The sequence below is a fragment of the Anoplopoma fimbria genome, chromosome 19 (genome assembly GCF_027596085.1).
Source record: "Anoplopoma fimbria isolate UVic2021 breed Golden Eagle Sablefish chromosome 19, Afim_UVic_2022, whole genome shotgun sequence".
Lineage (NCBI taxonomy): Eukaryota > Metazoa > Chordata > Actinopteri > Perciformes > Anoplopomatidae > Anoplopoma > Anoplopoma fimbria.
Genome location: NC_072467.1, coordinates 26,953,568 through 26,971,333, shown reverse-complemented (window position 1 = coordinate 26,971,333; position 17,766 = coordinate 26,953,568). Strand labels below are relative to the sequence as shown.

The 17,766-nt window shown below is 41.1% G+C and overlaps 1 protein-coding gene across 1 annotated transcript; it reads left to right on the top strand.

The window, feature by feature from the left end:
* The first annotated feature begins 11,830 nt into the window (after positions 1-11,830).
* On the top strand, positions 11,831-15,067 carry hyal6 (hyaluronoglucosaminidase 6). The gene is made up of 3 exons (XM_054619650.1): positions 11,831-12,766; positions 13,104-13,193; positions 14,579-15,067. The coding sequence occupies exons 1-3, from the start codon at positions 11,831-11,833 to the stop codon at positions 15,065-15,067; spliced, it is 1,515 nt and encodes a 504-aa protein (XP_054475625.1).
* The last annotated feature ends 2,699 nt before the right edge of the window (positions 15,068-17,766 follow it).

Sequence of the window (17,766 nt, the reverse complement as noted above, 5' to 3'; positions counted from 1 at the left end):
CACATTCCAAATGCCATTCTCTCCTGAAATCCAATCCCATCATGTTTACACTCTAAAATCAGTAGGAAGGTTGTGGAGGCGGCGGTGGCAGATGGATGTCGGCGGAGGTTGGCGTCCTGCAGGTCCCGCCCGCCTGCTGCAGGGTTAAAGCCCGTCAGCAGCATTAACACCGACACTAATCTGCAGACCAGCTGCTTCTGCTCTCCGCTGTGTAAAACGCTGAGCGGAGCCCAAACAAGAGGAGTCAACGGACCGTTCACAAAGATCTATTCTTGGAACCTGACCAGTAGTGAAGATAAGAACGGAAAGATTGTCTTAATGGGATTCTAAAGGAAAGGTGATGGAGTATTTAAAGTGTAAAGGGTTCATCTTCTGGAGAGCAAGATTGGAATCAAGACACGTCATGACAAAGTGATCTATAGGCGTTGATATTTGTTTTAGCCATGCTACTAGTAGCATCCGTCCGTCCACCACTTTGGTCCAGACTGTAATATCTCAACAACTATTGGATTGATTGATAAGATATTTTATACAAACTATCATGGTCCCAAGTGGATGGAAATCCATGAGGATCACCACTCTTTTACATATTATGTGAAACATCTGGACATCTACTGGATGGATAAGCTGAACATTTGTTGCACACATTCAATTTACTCCGATAACGAATCCTTATGACTTTGAAGACCCTTCATCTAGCGCCACCATGTGGTTCAGCTTGTTACAGACATTTAACAAAAACAAAATTTCGTTGCATCACTACAATGACAATAACAACCTCTTGTGTTTATGCGGCCCTATAGATGGATTACTGAACAGGCATACTGGGCACAGACCCAGGGGTCCAAAGTGTCAGGGGCCCCCTCTGGCCTTCACCTAGAAAATGTTACTCAAAGAGACACAAAGTAACTAGGAAGAGACGCAAAATGACCACAAAGAAACAAAACTACAACAAAGAGACACAAAGACACTACAAAGAGACCAAAACAACTACAAAGAAAAGTGACTAAACAACTGTAAAGAGACACAAAAGGACTACAAAGAGACAAAGTAACTACAATGACACAACATTTACTACAAAGAGACTAAAACCGCTGCAAAGAGACTCACAACGACAATGAAAAGTGACCAAACAACTACAAAGAGACAAAAACAACCACAAAAAAACAATATGTAACTACAAAGAGACAGAATGACTAAGAAAGAGAAACAAAGTAACTTCAAAGAGCGACAAAATTATGAGAAATAGAATCAAAATGACCACAAAGAGATGCAAAACAACTACAAAAGGAGGAGAACAAACCAGAGACAGAAGCTATAGTTTGGAAAAAAAGCAGCATCTCAGTTATTTTGACTGAAATGGAGTGAAATGTTTGTAAAGCTGTTCAAGAGCACCACTAGATGGAGTTAGACAACCAAAACTGCACATGGAGCAGGAACACAGTTGATTCACAGCTCGGACAAAAGTTTGCAAAACACATGATGTTATGTTTAAATATGCAAATGAGGCATTATACTTAAAGTTGCTTTTTTTTCTGTCTTTGATGAAAGACTATCAGCAGGTTCAAATACAGCATACATGTATAAATATGTCCCCCTTTACACACAAGTATGAATGCAATTTTTTATAATTTCTTTTTAAATAATAAGATTTGAAGAGAATATTCATATCAGATGTATTGATTATTTATTGATTATTCACCAGGAAGTATAGAACTTTTCCACTTTCTTGACATTTTTAATACAATAAAAGCTTTCTGACTTCTTCTACATCACCAAAATTGAAATTCATCTATTAGTTAAAGAAAAAAGGTCCAAACGAATGTGAAGAGCATCTGTAATGAAGACCTCTTCCCAGAATTCTCCTCTGCAACCCAGACGTAACCTGGGCTCTCTGCTCTCAGTCTGCCTGTGAAATCTAATCAGAACTGCTTCTGCAGAGCTGCATGATGGGAGTCACCATGTCCGTCTGTGTTGCTTCCTGTCCACTAGTTCAATCACTTATCAGACAATCACGGCCACTTTACACAGTGATTGCCCAGTAAGCAGGGCAGACTTGTTGTTGTCACTTTCTGTGATTACGAATGACACTTTGAAGGAGTAACAGTTTGAAAATGTGCTCCATTATCCCCGTAATTAAACGATATCCTGTCTCTCTTCTGTCACGACGGCTGGCTTTTCACCCTTTCTCCTACTCAAGCATGTATTCGTCTCCAGCAGCTGCATCCTCCAAGTATAATGAAATATACGAAATAAACTTCATGACAATCCATCCATTGTTTAGTTATTTAAATCTGGAACAAAGAGGACCAAACGACAAACATCTACGCCTCTAGAGCCGGAAAAACGTGGCTCAAAACACTGAACACGCAAGTTACCGGTCATTTTAAGTGGTAAACAGACTCCAAACAACAGCAGATCAATACCTACAAAATATTCCATCAGTAGAGCTCTCATGTGTTTTTTTTCAGGGTCATTTACAGACATCTCCAGAGTGTGTTTGGATGGAACCGTCAGATCACACTAGTTCCCATCTGAATTCGTATACATCTCAAACTGCCGATCTGAAAGCTTGCATGTTAGCTCGTTCAATGTAAATACTTTGGACTGATGACAAAGCTTTATGGAAACCACATTCCTCCTCCTCCCTCCAGCTCTGCGTGTCCAGTACTAACATCCAGCCGCTCTGCTCAGCGATTTTCAATATTTCTGCAGCTGACAGGAACTGCTTCACCTCCACAGCCGTCTGCATAAAGTACTATAACACCGGGATGAGTCAGCATTTTTGTCTTGAAATATTTTATTTTGTTAATGAGTTTTTGTTGAGGTGCCTGAAATGAGGTCTGTGGTTACCACAAGCTTATAAGGTTTAAACTTGTTTGTTCTGCAATATAAAATACCTCAGTAAATACTCTTTGTGAAGTTTGAAGCTTTTACGTGTCTTGCTAGCAATTGGCTAAATGAGACTAAAGCGTTGTCATGTCACCATCGTGAAGTTTCTTTATAGCTCATTTGCAAACTACATCTTGCTGAACAATTGTTGTGAGTATCATAAACGTTTGTTTGCCAAATAAATTTTTCTCTGCAATAATCCAAAAGCCAATAGTAAAGATTCCATCGGCTTTAAATCGAGGCAACCAGTGTGATGCTAATCTGTTGTTGGCCTCTGGCAGCAACCTCCAGCTCTGAAATGTAAAGCCAATGCTTCATGTGTTAAAGCTGCATTCTCTCTCCTGTCCACCAGGGGGCGACTCCTCTGGTTGTATAGAAGTCTATGAGAAAATGACTCTACTTCTCTCTTGATTTATTCCCTCAGTAAACATTGTAAACATGAGTTTATGGTCTCAATCTCTAGTTTCAAGTCTTCTTCAATACAGCATGATGTTCATTTAGTAAATGATGCTCCATTTAGAGTCAAACAGACCATAAAGCAGGGGATGCTTTAGGGCAGGGCTTACTGTGATTGACAGGTCTCTATGTCCCTCATCGGCCGTCCACATATGATCACTTCTGTTCACTGGTTGCAAAAAGCCAAGATAGTGACGACCCAAACCACCCATCTCCAGGCTTCAAAATGTCAGTCTACAAACCAATGGGTGACGTCACAATGACACTGTCCACTTCTTTTATACCATCTGTGGTTGGCTGACAAGTCTAATGTATAGGACAAACGAATGACTGTTGCTTAAACCAGAAAGTCCATCAGTCTAAAGTCCTGCTGGGCTCCAATCAGTGACGGTTTCTAACCCTTGAACCACGGAAACTTTGCTATTAGTCTGCAAGGAAGCAAAGTATTTCGACTAAACATTACTTTCCAGGCTGTGTGGTAATTACCGAGTTGATTGGCTGCATTGCATATTTCTTCTTTACTCCTAGTCACAGACTTGGAACATAACATTATGTGCAAGATCCTGCACGTACAGATTCTTCTCAACTACGAGTCATTTAAGATAATTTGTGGTAACCAGCAATTTTCGAGCATTCACAACTATTTCTCTGAGGTCAATTGAAAGAAGCAATTTACAGTAAATTGTCGTTGTTAAAAGGGGAATGGTGAGTCTGACTTGGAAGGAGACAATATCCAAACATTTGATCGTGTCAAATCCTTTCTGTTTCAGCATCAACACTTTTGAGGTTCAGGTGATAAAGTCTGTCTGTGCAGCCATAAACTGATGAATCTGGACATTTTTGCTGTGCTGATGCAGAGGAGAGGCTGTACTGAACAGACTGTGTAACAATAATGTTTTCTCAGCTGGACGGAGACGGACGGGTGGAGCACAACACCTTTCCAGGGTCACTACAGTGTCGGGAATCAGGGCGGTAGCTACAACTAAAGTCACTGACTATGATTTGTCCTCTGGAGATTCTCTGGGAAATGAAGGGAGTTATTTATTACATTATATATTTAACAGATGGTTATTTAAATTTGAATGCGGCCAAGGTTTAAAGAGGAGAAACATTTTCCCTGTTCAGGGCAGAAATATTTCTTTTATTTTCCTGGCAATGTGGTGGAGCAGCATTTTGATAATAATATTAACAATACAACCGTTAAATATAGATAAATTATGAAAGATCCGGATAATTAAATAGGCTGAGAGCCTAAGGGTGCTTGGTTTAGAGTCTCTGTAATGTGGCAGTGGGCGCAAGAGGGATCTTAGGGAATGTCAGACTTAATTAAATCCTCAAAATCAAATTTTTGCGGGGTCCCATAATTGGCCCAAAGTTTTTGTGCAGACATTCATAGTACACAGAGAATTAATCCTCATAACTTTGGTGACGCCCTGATATTCACATCAATGCTTTTGGGTAAAACGCCTCAACAACTTTGGTGATCTCTAACCTTTCATCTCTTTCCCAACTCTGGTAGCACCCTGTCAATCATAGTTGCCCCGCCCTAAAGCATCCCCTGCTTTATGGTCTGTTTGACTCTAAATGGAGCATCATTTACTAAATGAACATCATGCTGTATTGAAGAAGACTTGAAACTAGAGATTGAGACCATAAACTCATGTTTACAATGTTTACTGAGGGAATAAATCAAGAGAGAAGTAGAGTCATTTTCTCATAGACTTCTATACAACCAGAGGAGTCGCCCCCTGATGGACAGTAGGGAGAATGCAAGTTTAAGACATTCCGCTTTGGCTTCACTTTTCAAAATGGGCGGTTGCCGCCTGGTTAAACCCTTTGAAAGGTTTCTTTAATGTGTCATTAAAGAGCAAACTGAGCTGGGGAACGTAGATACGCTCCCCTTTGCTGTAGCTCAGAACAGCCTCATGAGCCGCCAGCAGACTCTTTGTTTGCAGCATATAAACTTGACTATTCTGTGGTGTTAGTTACTTAGAATCCACTACAGATAGTGTTTTCACTACCCAGGTACGCTAGACCCTAGAATGTGCTCCTTCTCTTGCTGTTTGGGCCATTAAATGAGAGTCCTGTTGGGCACAGATGAGGAGGGGCCAGACCAACAATAGTGGGTCATCTCTGCCCCGAGAACAGCCGGGGGATTTGAGAGAGGGACGACAGGGGGACAATTCAGCAGCTCATCAGATGGACAACTTCTGTGTCTGAGGTTTTATAAAAAAAAACACAAGAGACAGGGAAATCACCCAACAGGAGGTCTTGATCCTCGGCAAAGTCGGCAAGGACGGGAAGGTACGTTTTTCTTAAAATCATAAAACGGTCTTAATTTGCACTTGCTCTTGCATCAAACCATCAGTGGCAGATCTGGTTACGGTTTATGTCACAGGGTCATTAGAATAAGCTAATGCTGACTCTTACACCTAGTGAGTTGGTTGAAAATGCTGCTGACTTTTTCATGTTTTTAGCTTATTCATTTTAAAACAAGAACTCTGTACAATGGTCTCAATTATGCACTCAAAAGATACATATAGTATCTGATACATGTTACAAGGCTAAAGCGTATCTGCATCCTCAGCAGTTAAAAATCCATGCAGAAAATATGGAAAGAAAGGAGCAGCAATGTTCATGTATTACATTTCTAGATCCCCGCGCAAACTGTTTCAGCAAACCCAATCAGCAGAAAAAATGTTGGCATGGCACATTTTTGTGAACAACATGATACGTTGAATGTTGACTTTTTTTAAACAGAAATATGTGTCATCCAACCCTCGTACTATGCTTGAAAAAACACACAATGCCACGTGGTTAACGCAGTGAAAACACTGGTTAGGTTTAGGCAACAAAACTACTTGTTCAGGTAAGAAAAGATCACGGTTTGTGTTACAACGTAACGTAACATAACGTAACAACTTAACGTAACATAACGTAACAACTTAACGTAACGTAACAAAGTAACTTTACAATGGAACGTAACAATGGATCCTAAAAACGTAACGTAACAATGTAACGTAACAATGTAACGTAACAACGTAACGTAACAACGTAACGTAACAACGTAACGTAACAACGTAACGTAACGTAACAACGTAACAACGTAACAACGTAACGTAACAACGTAACGTAACAACGGACCGTAACAACGTAACCTAACAACTTAACTTAAAAACATGTCAACCAAACGTAACAATGTAACAGAAGAATTTAACTAGCATTAATAAATAACAACTGCCCATAGTGGACTTCCTAACGTTACATTACATTACAAGTATATGTATACTTTGGTTTCACTTTGGAGTCCTGAACAGTGGTCTCCTTGGTGAAAGTCCTGTGTTTGTTTGACCCCTTCTGGGGACAGAGCTTGCTGTGCTTAGTTACAATTGCTAAGCTAACTGCTGTTTGAAGGAGGGGTTTGGTGAATAATCAATCCAGTGATTGCTCAAATGAACACTGAGATGCACGTTAGGAAAGGTTAAATACAACCAAACAGTAATTCAAAAAAAAGCTGCACTAAAATGCTTAAAAGAAAATTGTAATCATCTACTTTTTCTTTATATCATGTTTAACTTTTTTATTGACTTTGTATTTGTAGAGAGAAGTTTTGGGTTTTCCCTTTCACTTCAATACAGTTTTTGTCAACAAACTGAACAGTAACATTTGAAACTTTGTTCCAAAGGGATAAAAAATAAATAAATAGACAGATGGGCTTAATGACAATCTATCACAATCTGATAATCTGTGATAGTAAAATGTAAAACGCAGCTTGTCGTTATTGCAGCAGTGGAGTGTCTGAGCGCTGGTGTTAATAAAACCATAAAATCACATCTGGAAACTGCAGCAGAGAGACCGCAGCTTGAAAACCACACGTGAACATAATCAAGACTCCACCGAAACCTGGAAATGAACCAGATTTAGTCAGCGTGTGTGAGAGTGATAAAGGCTTCAAATAAACTAGTTTGTTCAGCGTGTCCTCGATCCAACCAGCACTTTATTTGAAGCGGACTGAAGTCCTAAGTTAAGTTGCAATAATGCATTTTATCTGTGTTTGTGGATGTATGTGAGTGACACAAACTCAAATGACACATTATTTACAGCTGCAATATGAAAGTGTGAATTAAATCCTGATTATTTGACTGACCAGTAATGTTGCTGAACATGGTAGGTTTGCCCTGAGGTTGGCGCTAGAGGAAAGGTCATGGGGTCACTTAAATCTCAACAAAATTTCCTAGAAATCTGGCCTTTATTTATTTTTTTAAGTTGTACTTGCTATTATATTTTTGTCTCATTTCTGAAAAGGATAATTTTTTTGCATGGACATAAGTTGTATTTTGTAGAGAAACGATTACCCAAACAATTTAATTTGAGCAAGAAAAAATATATTTTTTAAAAGGTTTTTGTCTGTGTTTTGCATCTTAGTATCTGTCATCCACATAAGCTCACAATGACAAGTCTTATAAATAAGACACATGCTAGTATACTGGACTTAATGTCTTCAAGGATCCACCAAGACCCCATAGTTCTGTTGTATTGCTGCAGTTCTCTGGTTTGTGTGTCTAATACCCAAGTGGATCCAAGCAGACTATCAGCTCTGATCACATAGTGCGTCTTCATCGTCATTACAGGAGAAAAATGTGTTTTCCAACCTCTAATGCTTTTTAGCTGGTGGAGCATCATGTTGCTGTTCTCACCATTTGGGTCCGTTCAGCTCCATCTCAGTTTGAATACATTCTGATTATTTGTTAATGGTCAATGAAGACTTCTAGTCTGGAGAATATATATTTAATCTGGCCTTAATGCACAGCCATCCACCTCTTTTACACACATGCACACACTTGTCTTGGAGACACATTTGTAACTCCACACATACATAATGAAGAAATGTACAAGTTGGGAGTCGAATCAGCGGTCTGACTCAGACTTTCTGTGGTTTTAAAGCCCCTTAACACACACAAACCATGGTGTGTGGTGTTGCTGTATAACCCTGTCTCTGGTTGTTAGCCGTTAACATTGGATCATTAAATGCTAATTCAAGGTTGGCTTCATATTTTCCAGCTTACACTGTTCAAACTGGTCCTGAATCAAACACACTCGCTCATCGACTCATCCAGACCAGCCAGAGACCCCCCGAATACAACATCTCCACATATTCACGATCAAGCTTCTAAAACCACACAGAAAACAAACCAGCTAACACAAACTAGATAGCTCTGATGGGTTTTAACCCTCTTCAGTGAGAATGAAAATGAAACAAAATGCCAAGGGGAGAAAACAGCCCAGTGTAGAAGAAATAGAAAAAAACCAAGACAGCTATTCTGACTGACAAGCTAACAAATTTCCCGCTGGGTAGCTGGTGCCATGCCATTATTCCAAAACCCCAATCATCTGAAAAATGTCCCCATTAGACCAAAAAGACCATTTTCCGACAGCCCCGCTATCCATCATTTTACCTAAGGCCCATTAATCCAAAAATACAAACTTTAATGCAACACATGGCTAACTTTTATGTGAAATGACCCTTCCCAGATGCTGTAGTTTTTTAATACTATGACGAAGGCAGGACCTGCCTTACTCCAGTTCCTTTAGTTGGCATACCCTTATTTTCTTACCCTAAACTTAACCAATCTCACTCCTCATGCATAAACCGCACAAACCCAACCAACGGATAATAAGATGCAGAGAGGAGGGTCACCCCTTTTGCCAGTGGGAAAACAAATCCGTAAATCCAGTTAACGTCAATTGGCATATACATATGATTAGTTGTGCTTCTGTTTTTCGGCAATGGGCCTCTGGAACAATCGTTTGTTTTCGGGATAACGGGCTGTTGGACAAATGGGCCCTTTTTTCGACAATTTTTTTTAAATTGTATTAAAGCGGGGCTTGTTATGTGTCGGTTACCTTATTAGCTAAGATGCTAATTGGAAAATAAGTTTGGAGAATATATTCAAAGGATGTATTTCACTTCTGTCTCATATGAGGTTAATGGTGCAGAAAATCTAAAAATCCTCAATAGCTTCCTCCAGTTTGGACACTCTAGCTCTCAGGTCAGTGCTACCAAGATGGTTTGCTATTGGTCAACAACAAGTGTCAAAGCTCAAACTTCACCTGTGGGAAAAATCCAACAATTGCAGCAATTCCCTTCAATTTAGTTCATTTTAAAGCGATTCTAACCATGGCTCACACAAATATGTGAAATGACCTCGACTTCTCAACAGTTCATAACATGACACGTAATGTGTTCAAATTACTTCCCACTACCACAGAAACAATTTAACCTAATACGACAAAACCTTTTGGGTAGGTTTAGGAAAGAAAAGATCATGGTTTGGGTTAAAAGAAGAGTGTTTGACCCACCGATCCAGCCCGACTTCCCTCCTATGTAGACTGTGATAATAACGTATTTCTGTTGAGCCGGGGATGACTTATATGTCAACCACAACAAAAGATCCTTAGCGACTTTCCATCGGCATTGTTTCCATCCTGCCGGCACGTCATTTGAACACATTAATGCCACCAACAATTTGACATTGCTGTTAGAAAGTAGCACTTGTTTATAGTTGTGGTCATTTTCACATGTTTATTTGTGAGATCAAGCTGCTCTGTGAGGCTCTACTTTGCTTCAGCTAAATGCTAATTGCATGCTAACATGCTTGCCACAACAATGCTAATAGGGGGATGTCTAGCAGGTATAATGTCAGCATGGTCACCATCCGTGTAAACCGTGTTAACATGAGCTCATTGGCGCCAATTGTACATCTGAGGCTGATGGGAATGTCATTAGTTTTGCAGGTATTTTGATCATAAACCATACACCATAAAATGTAATGTAATAAACCAAAGATTTATGTTGCCCTGATTTATGTTGCCCTGATGTTAAGACCATGGCTGTCTGAACTAAATATCATGGCAATCTATCCAGAAGTAATGATTCCAGTCTGGACCAGAGTGGTGGACCGGCCGTCTGACATCGGCAAATCTCCAGAGCCATGCCAGTAGCGTGGTTAACGATCACGAGGGTTGGATCCCACTGACAGTTCACCCCCTCCTCCTCATCTGGATGCCATTAGTTTAGTTGTGTTCAGCTGCTTTTTACTGTTTCGTTGCGTCCGTCTGAGACAAAACAACAAACTCCATCTCCAGTGTGAGTTTGGACTCAGACTCTGCGTTTGGGGGGTCTCTCTTGTGGTCTGGAGCTGCCGTGTTTCCAGGCCTTTTGGTGGTTTTGGAGGACAGCCTGAGTGGCTTCACCGCACTCTGTTTATCTTGGATCGGCATCATCAGAAAAACCCATCCAGCCTGGAGGATTATGAAAGTGGTTACGAGACACACAGCCTGTAGAAATGCTTTTCCTAAACTAAGCCGGACATGAGGAAACCTTTCTGATACATTACAGTGTTCTTAAATGTTTTGTAAAGAAACATTTTGACAATTTATTTGTGACTGTAACTCTCCGTCTTCCACCGTCTTCTCCTCCATCTCTAAAATCACTGATCCGCATCCAAGATTAATGCGATCATAAAGTTCTCATGCCATTAAACTCAGTGGAGAACATCAGCTCCAGGCCAGCGCCTCCTCAGATGAATGAAAAGTCCAAATGATCGGAGAAGCCTCAGCCCAACGGTGGTTTCCTGCTCTGCTGCTCTGGTTACAAAGAGAATGATGGGAGATTTTCCATGGCGTCCTTGGAGGCAACCTCAGTGGCCATGTTTCCCAAGAGTGGGGTCACGATGTCTCCATCCCCCCCTCCCCCCACCCGGCTTTGGAAAAACTGAAATATGAATTACTTGCATATGAGAGGGCGCCATCAGCAATTAGATGGAGCTGGAGGGAGCAGCTTCAGAGGAATGAAAGAGAAGAAAATAAAAAGCAGAGCCACAAAAAGACTAACCATGACATTCTGAGTGTGTAAACAGAGTGAGTTTTTAAGCTTTGTAGATCCTAGATAAAAGTACAACAAATAAAAAAACAACTGCTTGGTTCTGAAACTATTCAAAAAAACTGTTGTCAAATGTAACTTTTTAAAAGATGTAGATCTTTCAAATGATCCCAAACCTTATCTTGGCATTTGAATCTGGCCTCAAGAACAGCACTTGATTTTTTTGAGGTTTAAAGAACTGCTGCAAACAATTACGGAATAATCAGACAGACATTTCGGTCTGACTGTGGAGAAAGCGTCCCCAGTTAAATAATGAAAAATAATGGAGAGAGGAAAGCTTTTCCTGTTCGCTTTGGGATTTGAACCAGCATCCTTTTCATCACCGTCCTGCTCCCTCTGAGAACAGGGGAGCTTTTGTGTTTTGTTGTGTGATGGAATTTGGAGCATTCACTTCACTGCTCATCAGTCATGTGTCCTCTCAAGGGCCTGGCTGATTGTCTCTGCTCACTGAAGCTCGTAATGTGTTTATTCCCTCTCCAAACATGTCAATTCTCTCCTCTGCCGTAGGACCACTAATTGCTCCATGAGGAATCGGGGGCCATGGCGCTGATGGGGCTCCGTCTCCTGGCACTGGCCTTGTGGTTTGGCGTCGGAGTACAGCTCCAGGTTCTGGGCGACCAGATGAAGCCGGCCCGGACACCTCTGATCCCTCACCGGCCTTTTGTTGTGGTGTGGAACGCTCCTACCGAGTCCTGCCGCCTTCGATTCAAGGTGGACCTGGACCTCAGCGTTTTCGACATCGTAGCGAACCTCAATGAAACCCTAAGCGGACCAAACGTCACCATATTCTACCACAGCCACTTAGGGTACTACCCATACTACTCCAACTCCGGGGTCCCCATCAATGGTGGACTGCCGCAGAACCAGAGCATCTCCAAACACCTGAGCAAGGCCCGGGTGGACATCGACAAGCTAATCCCCCACAAGGATTTCCGAGGCCTGGGCGTCATCGACTGGGAGAACTGGAGGCCTCAGTGGGTCCGAAACTGGGGTGCCAAGGACATCTACCGCAACAAGTCCAAGGAGCAGATACGGAAACTTCACCCGAACTGGCCGGAGAGCAAAGTGGAGAAGGAAGCGAAGGAGGGTTTCGAGAGGGCTGGGCAGACCTTCATGAACCTGACCTTGGCCCTGGCTGAAGGTCGCAGGCCAGACGGGCTTTGGGGGTTTTACCTGTTCCCAGACTGCTACAACTACGGGTATAAGCAGCACCCGCAGCGGTACACCGGCGAATGTCCCAACGTCGAGCACGTACGCAACGACCATCTGATGTGGCTCTGGAAGGAGAGCACGGCGCTCTACCCGTCCATCTACCTGGACTACGAGCTCAAGTCCTCCTCCAACACGGTCAAGTTCGTCCACTACCGGGTCAAGGAAGCCATGAGGATCGCGTCCATCGCCCGCACAGACTACACACTGCCAGTGTTTGTGTACTCCAGACCTTTCTACGCCTACACCTTTGTGGTTCTTTCCGAGGTGAGTTTATCAGTTCTTGGTTTAGAGTTGTTTGTTTTAAATAAGCAGAAAAACACTTCATTTGCAAAGTCAAACGCCCAGACAAAAGAAATGACTCCCAATTCTTCACGATTCAACCTTGAATTTGATCTTTCTGTCATAATGGTTGCTGGTTGTTTGTGTAATTATTGTAATCAAACAGTTTTTTTGTTGTATAGTTGAGCATTAGCCCAAGAACATTTGTAGAATATGAAAAAGGGGAATGCATGTGCCATAAAAGGAAACAAAAACTAGATAGATGTAGTTGAAATCAGGTGTTTACTGGGATAAAAAGTGTCTGTGTTTGTGTTTTTTTTAGAGTGATCTGGTTCACACCATTGGGGAGAGCGCCGTTTTGGGAGTGTCAGGCGTCGTCCTCTGGGGATCATCAGAGTATGCACGATCACAGGTAATGGTAAACTATAATCAAATAAATATTGTTCAAACTGGTGAGATAGAACTGATAAAAGTGGTGCAAACAAGGTGTTTATTTGCACTACAGAGGTTTAAAATCAGTTTTAATTATAAATTCAATACCAAAAGCTTTAAATTCACATAAAATCAGATCAAAGTAACAGCCTTTAACTGAATGCATATTATTATATAGAATTAACCCTATATTATAGTATACATTACATAAGCCACATAGCATTAGGGAGAATGAATGTTGTTGGCATACATTCCATGCAGTCAATGTGCATAAAACAAAGTGAATCAAATGTTTTTAAAAATAGTGATTTCTTTTTCTGACCAAACTCCGAATGTGAGACAAGGCATCTGATTTATGTGTGAAAGTGGTCCGGATTTCTGTTGGTGTCTGTGGATCGCTTACATCCTGTTACATCCAATCTAGGAGAAGGAGAATCTGTAATGTAATTACCACTGAAGAGAAAAAATATAAGATACAATGACACAACTGAAACAGTGGAAATTAGCTTTTTTATGGTTCGTGATCACTCTTTACGAATCACTGTCCGCAATCCTAACCTTTTCCAGGCTGGTCTCATCCAGCATTGTTAGATATATATATGAAAAATAATTTATCCTGCAAAATAATTTTGTATGTTATGCTCAGAAAAATTTACGAGGAAGTCAAAAGACTGTAAAAGTCAACACAGGGTGGGAGAGGAGTGAGACGGGTCTAACATACAGAAATCCTCCAGCCAGGAGACTTCTGTGTGGAACAAAAATTCAGATTTATTTGTCAAGTAACTTATTTGCTTTAGTAACAGCACTTTCATAGTTATTTTAACCCAAACAACAACCTTTTCCTAAACCTAAGTATTTTGTTTCCTAAACTTAACTAAGTAGTTTTGTTGCTTAAGCCCAAGTGAGTTGTTTACTGTAAAGATGGAAGTTTATTTTGAAAGACCGTATATGCATGTAACAAGCGGAAAATCACAAAATTTGCTGTCTGAAATCGCTATCATACGAACCATTGTTGAGCAACACCACTAAAGCTCACAAAGTAACACAATGTATCTGGTTTGTTTAACCTGAACACAAACAAAAAATGTTAAGTTCGAGTTAGTTATCGTTTCCTAAACCTAACTGAGTTTCCTGTGACGGCAGAAGTTTATTTTGAAAAGACTGTATGCGTGTAACAAGCAGAATTTGACTGATGTTGCTGGACTTATGCAGGAAAACGCACAAAATATACGATGTAACTCTTCGTAAGATATCATACATGGTATGAGGTTGCGTTGTTTTTCCTTAATTGAACTCAGTTTGAATTCACGTTTTTTGGTTTATTTAATCTAACCACTAATGGCATTTGTCCCCTGCCTCCTCCAGAGGAACTGCCTGACAGTGAAGAAGTACATCGACGGTCCGCTGGGACATTACGTCATCAACGTCACCTCCGCCGCCAAGCTGTGCAGCAAAGCGCTTTGCAAGAAGAACGGCAGGTGCGTCCGCAAGAGCCTTGACTCGGGCGCTTACCTGCACCTGAACCCGCGCTTCTTCCACATCCGCCGCAACCCGGCGCCCAGGGGCCCCCGCTTCCACGTCAGCGGCCACCTCAACAACCACGACATCCTGGACATGAAGCACAAGTTCACCTGCCAGTGCTACCAGGGCTGGACGGGCGTTTACTGCGAGATGCCACAGGCTCCTCCTCCTCCACCTCCTTCTTCGCCGCCTCGCCCCGCCTTCCCCCTGCCTCACCCCGCGGAGGACAGCCTGCTGGGAGAAATCCTGCTCCTCCTCTCCCTCCATTTTTCCTGTCTTTGTATCATCATGTTCCTGGGACTCTGTCTGGTTATCAAGTGTCTGATTCTGTAGACGCCAAGACTCAATTTTAGCATGTTAGCCGGACAGGAAGTGAGATCAGCTGCAGTTCATCTAATGTCAGAAGAAACTTTATTGAAATAAAGGGGAAAAACAAATACAGTCAGTTCTCAGTAGCTGGATTTACTTCAACCAATGTTTGTCTTAGTGTTGATTTTAAAAATGCTTGTTTTAATTAAAGGAGTATTTTACTAAACTTTATTTGTATAGCACCTTTCAAACAGGTCAGTACTTCACAGATGAATGACAAGCAAGAAAGAAGACAGAAGAAGTGAGGACTGTGAGAACAACAGATATATCAAATAATAAAAAGAAATACAATGTAGCAATTTGAGATATACAATATGATTAAAAGCTATAATTAAAGTTTGCAGCTAGCTTTTTTGGCAGAAGAAAATCCCACAATGAGCAGATTTCAAAGCAAAAAAAGAAAGAATTAAAACATCCATAAACATCCATAAACATCCTTTGCATCATTAGTCCATTTTCTGCCACTTACAGGTCCAGCTCGTACTTCCCTTACTCGTACTGGACATCCGTCTGCTGATCCACGTCTTCCATCATTTCTAAGGATACAACAACAACAACAGTACAGTCATTCCACCAAAAAACAAAGCAGGCAACTGTTTACCGTGCAAGGAAACCTATCAATTACACCTCCAGTCTCAGATAATACGTTTGCGTGTAATTGCCAGTTATTTTCTACCAAATAAGTTTATCATGAGCGTCTGTAACTCTGTCTTGGCTTGCTAATGGGAGAAAAGGAACAACAAGGCAACGAGGAAGCAGTTTTGATCGGTTAAACCACATCAAGCGTCTCCGTTTTTACACAAAGCTGCTTCCACTCCGTCCTTGAGGCTGAGCCCCGACGACATGTGAGGGAACCATCACAGCTCACGAGACAGCGACCATCTCCACTGTTAACATGTAATCTAAGTATGTTCCAAACATGTTTTTGACAAAGAATCATTAAGTGCAAAGCTTGTTTTAGATTTATAGTTATAGATTCTTCAGAGCCTATAGGAGGGGAAAGATTGTTCCAACAGAATAATGCTAATAATATTTCTGTGTTTTTACAATTTAAATAAAAAGGATAAATGTTTACATACAACAAAGCTGTCTGCAGCAAAAGGGCTCTGCATGGGCTTGGGCTCTTCTGGGTGGAGTTTGCATGGTCTCCTCATTTCAACGTTGTTTTTTTCCGGGTCCTCAGCAGTCTTAACGCATTAAGATTAGATTAATTGTTGTCAAACAAATGTCCCATAGGTTTGAATGTGAGCATAAATGGTTGTCTGGCAATCGGCTGAAGCCCCCTGGCAACTGAGGATAAGCGGCTAAAGATACAGAAAGAATTGAGGATGGATGGAAAACAGTCTGCAGGTCTCGGATCATCAAGTTTTAGTGTGAAACTAACGAAGAAGATCTTTGGCAACTAGCAACTTGTGTTTTAGCCTGCAGTTGACAGAAATAATCACTTACTTCTGTAGCATATTTATGTTTACTAAAAAAACTTTTATTGGAAAACTAGAGAGAAAGAAAGTGATCTGGAGTTAATTTTCTCCAGCATAAGGACAAAATAAACATCACTCCTCTGCAAAATCCTCAAAAACAATCAATAAATCAACGAAAATACGTAAAAGTTCAACCAGTTAACAGTCATTTGTTCAATTTGGGATAATGACCTTGATGAGGTCGACATCACAGCCGGCTCTTCATCAGCCTGCTGAGTGACTCTGCAGTCAGTCAGATGAGTCACAGCGATCTGCGGTGGGACTGGTCACATGACCCAAACAGTTTAACAATAGTCTCTGTTTGTCCCACGGGAAAGGGAGGGATGGCCGAGAGTCAAACAACTGTTTAGAATAAGCTTCTGTCGCGACCGGAGGTTCATGATTCAAGAAGAAGAAGCTGTCAAAACAGTAAACGGAGGATTACGGAAAGTGTTGAAGTCAGCTGATTATAAATGAAGGTCTTTACCAACTCGACTCCAAGAGCTGCTTTAGAGTTTCATCACTAATCTTCTGCTGCAGGAGGATCACAGAGCTGCATGTTGTTCATGTTTATGCTCATAAATATGATATTTATTTATCTGTAGGTGACGGCCGGATGATTTACAGTTCTGTAATCCCTGACCTCATTTATCCAGATAGCAAATTAGCAGCTTTGAAGGAATAGTTTAAACATCTGGAGAGACACACTGAATATCTCTCTTTCTCTCTGAGAGTCAGAGTTAAGTACAGATCTGAGGTCAGCATGTGGTTAGCCTGGCTTAACCCTTAAACATGGAGGCATGGAAACAGAAAGCCCAGCTCTGTCCAAAGTGCAAAACATGCACCTAACAGCACAGGCTGGACTCATCCAAAATCATTATTATGTCATCCACGTAAAAGTCAGGTCAATGTTCATTTATTTGTAAGGTAACTAGTGTACTTCAGTATCGACACTTTCGTAGTAATTTGAACCCAAACAACAATCTTTTCCGAAGCCTTACTTAGTAGCTTTGTTGCCTAAACCTAATTTAGTATTTTACGATCTTTTCCTAAACCTAACTAAGTATTTCACGATCTTTTCCTAAACCTAACTAAGTATTTCACGATCTTTTCCTAAACCTAACTTAGTATATTACGATATTTTCCTAAACCTAATTTAGTATTTCATGATCTTTTCCTAAACCTAACTTAGTATTTCATGAT